General features: G+C 34.9%; 1 protein-coding gene across 1 annotated transcript; it reads right to left on the reverse strand.

Moving 5' to 3' along the window:
• Positions 1–491: 491 nt before the first annotated feature.
• LOC127126807 (ATP-dependent Clp protease proteolytic subunit 3, chloroplastic) lies at positions 492–2,950 on the reverse strand. The gene is made up of 5 exons (XM_051055803.1): positions 2,576–2,950; positions 2,188–2,302; positions 1,736–1,911; positions 1,045–1,140; positions 492–959 (listed from the first exon to the last, which is right to left on the reverse strand). Exons 1-5 carry the CDS (start codon positions 2,855–2,857, stop codon positions 738–740), a joined length of 891 nt encoding a protein of 296 aa, XP_050911760.1. The 5' UTR covers positions 2,858–2,950; the 3' UTR covers positions 492–737.
• Positions 2,951–5,053: the final 2,103 nt, after the last annotated feature.

Consider the following 5,053-nt stretch of genomic DNA (forward strand, 5'->3'; position numbering starts at 1 on the left):
TACGTGTAAAAGAATTTATGCGCCTCACAACCACAACCACAACCATTCATTAACATGACTTTAAAAAATAGTTACAATAAAAATCAAATACATGACTTTAAAAAGTAGTTAAAATAAAAGTCAAATATCTCTAATAATTTTATGGTTGTGATTGAATGTTACACTAATGGTATATATCAATTAAATTTTTATGGTTGTGATTGAATGTTACACTAATGGTATATATCAATTAAATTTAAAAGAAACTATAATCTGATCAATTTTTCATCAAATTATTAAAATTCAATGCAGAAAAATCCAAATGAATATTCAAACATACCAAATTGCTTGCAAGCAATAACTATTAATTGTTATCATGCTAGTACTTGTTACTTCAAAGTAAACAATACTAGTGATTGAGTCTAGAAGGGTTCCTCTTTCTATGTAGTTAAATCATGTTTCAAATCTCTTCTAAGCATTACATTCACATTAAATTGTATAACATGAAAAAGTAAATGAAAGATAGTGATAGAGTTATACATTTAAAATTAAATTTTCAAGTAACACAACTCTCAGGACACAAGAGAATATGTTCATTAAGGAATCTAACACTTGAACCATACAAATATATGTATTGATTTTTACATGACATGTATCTGCTATCACAAATTGAAAAATTCCTTTAATACTTGTTGGAGTTCATAGATCTGTTCCCAAGTATGAAAGCAATGCAATGCTATCCTTGTTTGTCCCCTAACTCATACAGCAGTTGGTGTTTCCTCTGAGGGCAGTTGCTTCTTACCTTTTGTGTTTCCTTTAATTTCCCATATATCCTTAATCTGAGTTTTTGGAGGTGGTGTTGCATCTACAATTGGAGCAACTAATCCTGGTTTTCCGTCATCAATAACCTCATCAACCAAACCGTATTCCTTCGCTTCCCAAGGATTCATAAAATTGTCACGGTCTGTGTCCAATTCAATCTGCATAAGAATAAAGTAAATTAAAAATGGTGAAAATATATGGATCATTTTGGACAACGAAAAAATTAAATGATGTAATTCTAACCTGCTCTTCAGGCCTTCCCGTAATTCTTGATAGTATCTTGTTTATCTTAATCTTGTGGTATATCAATTCTCTCACACGGATGCACACTTCTGTACCCTGTAATTACATTTCACTGTTTAGTAGATATATAATGGAAGGCTTTTGCTCAGAACCACCGGATAAACGACATCATGAATTCATAAAAGATGGCCAAAAGAACAACTCTAGCCATGTGCAACATTTTCAGGTTCAGTTTCACGGTAACAGAAATTGGTTGTTTGTTCTGAATGCCAAATGGCTGATTAGCATGTTTGGAAAGTCGAGTTATAAATAAGTCTCGTATAGTAAGCAAAAAAGTTGTTTGGTTATTAGCATAAACACAAATCAACTTCTTTCAGCTAATCAGGTTAATAGCATATTTAAGCTACAAATTTGAAACAGTCATGGACGGGTTTACGACAAGAGAGGTTCTTTCAGTTATTTCAAATTAGAATTGAGTTGACAGATACTCGCAGTTAAACAAAAACATATAGCTTCCACAACCACATCCCACACTTCTCCAGCACATGCTTCAAATCTAAAAAATTTGCTTAAACTTAAATATAATTATCTTATCTGCATTCAAAAAAGAAAAATAGCCATGACAAAATTCAGACCTATTACTAACTGACAATAATCAAAACCGAAGGATATAAGTGGACAGCAGTCTTACTACTCCGCCAACAGACCCGAGCGGTTGATGAATCATAACTTTAGAATTTGGCATACAATATCTCTTCCCTTTTGTTCCTGCAGCAAGGAGAAATGCACCCATGGATGCTGCAAGTCCAAAGCAAACTGTTGACACGTCTGCGTTGCATAACTTCATGGCATCATAAATTCCCATTCCTGCAGAAGAGAGGCTTATTTCAGATTCATTAAAGGCCGTTCCTTCCCAATACTCAATGATTCAATAAACCGAGTTCCTTATGGATAGAACCATTCAAAAGCTAATGAGAGTTATTAAAGGCTAAAATCTTGTGTATGGTATCAACTATTAAGTAACCATCTATGAGCAATCAATCAACAAAATTGAGATCGAGATTCAAGTAGATCCATGACGAGTCAAGTGCACAGATAAGAACAAACAAGTAAAAAAGATTGAGTAAAACCTTGTTTACATACCAGCCGTAACAGAACCACCAGGTGAATTTATAAACAACTTGATGTCTTTCGTAGGGTCATCAGCATCCAGAAACAAAAGCTGACTGATTACAAAATCTGCAGTCATATCATCCACCTGCTCAAACAAAGAAACTCCCAAAATCAACAATATCAAACACCTTGTCTGCAATTCAACACTATTATCATATCAATTCTCATTTTTAAAAACTATTTCCCCTATTTGTCCATTTTTCTACTGTAGTGCACATGCTATTGGACTGAACCCACATGAACAAGTTTGTAAATTTCCCATAAAAACATCAACAAATACAAACGGGTACTCTTAAAATATAAAAATAACAGCAACAACCCCCACCAACCCAAAAGAACGGGAAAAGAGATTCATAACCTGAGAACCCAAAAAGACAATTCTTTGACGGAGAAGCATGTTGGTAGTGTCAAGTTCTTCGAATTTGGGAAGCAATGGAGAAGCAGTTTTGGCAGATAAATCATGGGAAACGAGCCAGTTGGAGGATAAAGTGGGTTTGATTGCGTTAAAGATTGTTGTTCTGTGTTTGGTTGAAAGATTGAGGGTGGGAATTTGAGAGTGGAAAATGTTATTGTTATGCTTCAAGAGCGTCTTGTTCGATTTGAAGCTTAGTGGCATACATGTGGCTAAACTCACTTCCATTTTCTTCTTATTTTCTTCTTCTTCTTTGTTTTGGTAACTATACTAACGAATGTGTGAAGGACCCTTTTTGTTTGTTTGGTATGAAAATGAAATGAATGTATTGGGTTTAATATCTTGGGCTCAAATTTTATAACCAAGCCCAATTATATACCTTTGGGGAGAAAATTTTACCCCGTATCCCTACAATTGTACTCGCACCCCTACATTTATTTATTTTTGACCAAAATACCCTCATATAAATAGGGTATATTTTTCATTTCTAATTTTTTTTATCATTTTCCTCTTAAGACTTTCGGAAAGCAAATTTTTCATTTTTTGGCATTGTAAACCGGAACACTCAGAGTAAGTCTTCCGGTTCACGTAATGTATACCGGAACACATGCCTAAAGAGTTCCGGTTTGTTGCCTTTTAGGGGTACTGAACCGGAAGTCTTTTAGAAAGTCTTCCGGTTTGGTTTGTTGTATACCGGAAGTCTTTCTTAAAGACTTCCGGTTTGGATGGTCTAAACCGGAACTCTTTTAAAAAGTGTTCTGGTAGTCATCCATTTTTTTTTAATTCACCGGAACTCTTCTTTGAAGTGTTCCGGTGCGTTTTTTTTTTGTTTTTTTTTATTTTATAATTTTTAATAATTTTTTTAAAATGCCAAAAGGGATAGAATGAGAATTTTTTAAAAATTGTAGGGGTATGAGGCTAACTGTAGGGGTACAAGGTAAAATTTTCCTTTGGGGATTATTCAATGAAAATTTAGAAATTTTTTAATGCACCTTATATATTATTAATGTACCAATTAAAAATATTAAAATATTCATAGATTTCAGAGATGAATTTTCGGACGCACCCTGAGTACATAACGTTAAAAAACTTTGGAGATGCATTTTCAAATATATTTCGGAGATGCATCTTCGGAAAGTATTAGAGCTTAAATCGCAACAAGACATTTCTCCTTCCTCATTTCTAAAAAAAGTAAAAAGTTCTCAAACTCTCTTAAAAAAAATTCCATCAACCAAATCCAACATCAAACAAGCAATCTCAAAGGTTCTTCGATCAACATCAAGTACATCAGAGACATCAACCAACACTAAAGTAAACTCTAAATTTGTAAGTTTGCGATGTTTTGAAAAGTTTGTTGAGTTTTTGTGTAAATGAGTAGAAATTGATTATTTTGGTAAGAAATGAGTAATAATTGCATGAATGATGGTTTATACATACTGTAAAACATGTTTGTTGCTTGAAAATAACGATTAAACCATTATTTTTAGGGTTTATATGTCTGCATTGCCGCCATTGAAGAACCTAAAGAGTTGTAGAAAATTCCGGAGATGCATCTCTGGGATTTTTCAAAATTTAATTTCCTAGTAACTAGAGATGCATCTCCGGAAATTATCAGTATATTTTTTTTCTTGTTTGTAGTGTTGTTTGTACTAATTGTCTGGTTTACTTACATACATTATGGTTGATATAGACGATAAACTAAGGCACGAGAGGATTGGACAACAAGCATCAGTGTAGAGGGAGAAGAGTCAGGTTTTTAAGGCTCCTGTTCACTCTAGCCATGCAGATGCATTTACTTCTAAGACTCATGCTTATACACCTTCTTCTTCCTGTAGGAAACATGTTTCACCTACCGACGCATCACGCCTTCCATCCTCCCGTAGGCGACAGGTTTCACCTATTCAGGCACTAGAGGGAACTAGACGATAAAGTCGTTCAGAGTGTATCTTGACCGCGTGGTTGTCGAGGAAATTCATTTCAACAGTTATGTCAATCACCATGAGACACAACCATTTGACAATATAATGTTATACTCATGATGGTTGTCTTACGGCCACGTCTCACTACTCCCCATCTGCCTGAGCGCGTGATATGGCAGTTCGGCTACACTTAGACCATTCTCAGACACCCTGTTGTCTATACTCCTCCTACTATGACACGTAAAGAGATGAATATCATGTTTGATGATTATCTTAACCATCTAGTATCGGAGGAGGCACAAAGTACCATAGTAGAGAACGACTGGAGCTACGTCAACGAGTACATCAGGTGGTTCTTCAGGGTCTCACATTCGTATATGGTACAGGCTTCTCCAGGAGATCCACAGATGTCAGCTCCTCAGGAGATACTAGAGGAGGAATAGGCACAGTTAGATCATGCTCATGATGTCTTTCCTAGATGTTATTGTATATTGGAGATTGCGCA

Source organism: Lathyrus oleraceus, chromosome 3 (assembly GCF_024323335.1).
Source record: "Lathyrus oleraceus cultivar Zhongwan6 chromosome 3, CAAS_Psat_ZW6_1.0, whole genome shotgun sequence".
In the NCBI taxonomy this organism is placed as follows: Eukaryota; Viridiplantae; Streptophyta; class Magnoliopsida; order Fabales; family Fabaceae; genus Lathyrus; species Lathyrus oleraceus.

Excerpts from the sequence above, each read along its gene's own strand:
- LOC127126807 (XM_051055803.1), bottom strand. The coding sequence starts at position 2,857 with ATGGAAGTGAGTTTAGCCACATGTATGCCACTAAGCTTCAAATCGAAC. Across the intron at positions 2,303-2,575 it reads TTGTCTTTTTGGGTTCTCAG|GTGGATGATATGACTGCAGA; the intron begins GTTATGAATCTC and ends TTGTTTGAGCAG. Across the intron at positions 960-1,044 it reads CGGGAAGGCCTGAAGAGCAG|ATTGAATTGGACACAGACCG; the intron begins GTTAGAATTACA and ends ATTCTTATGCAG.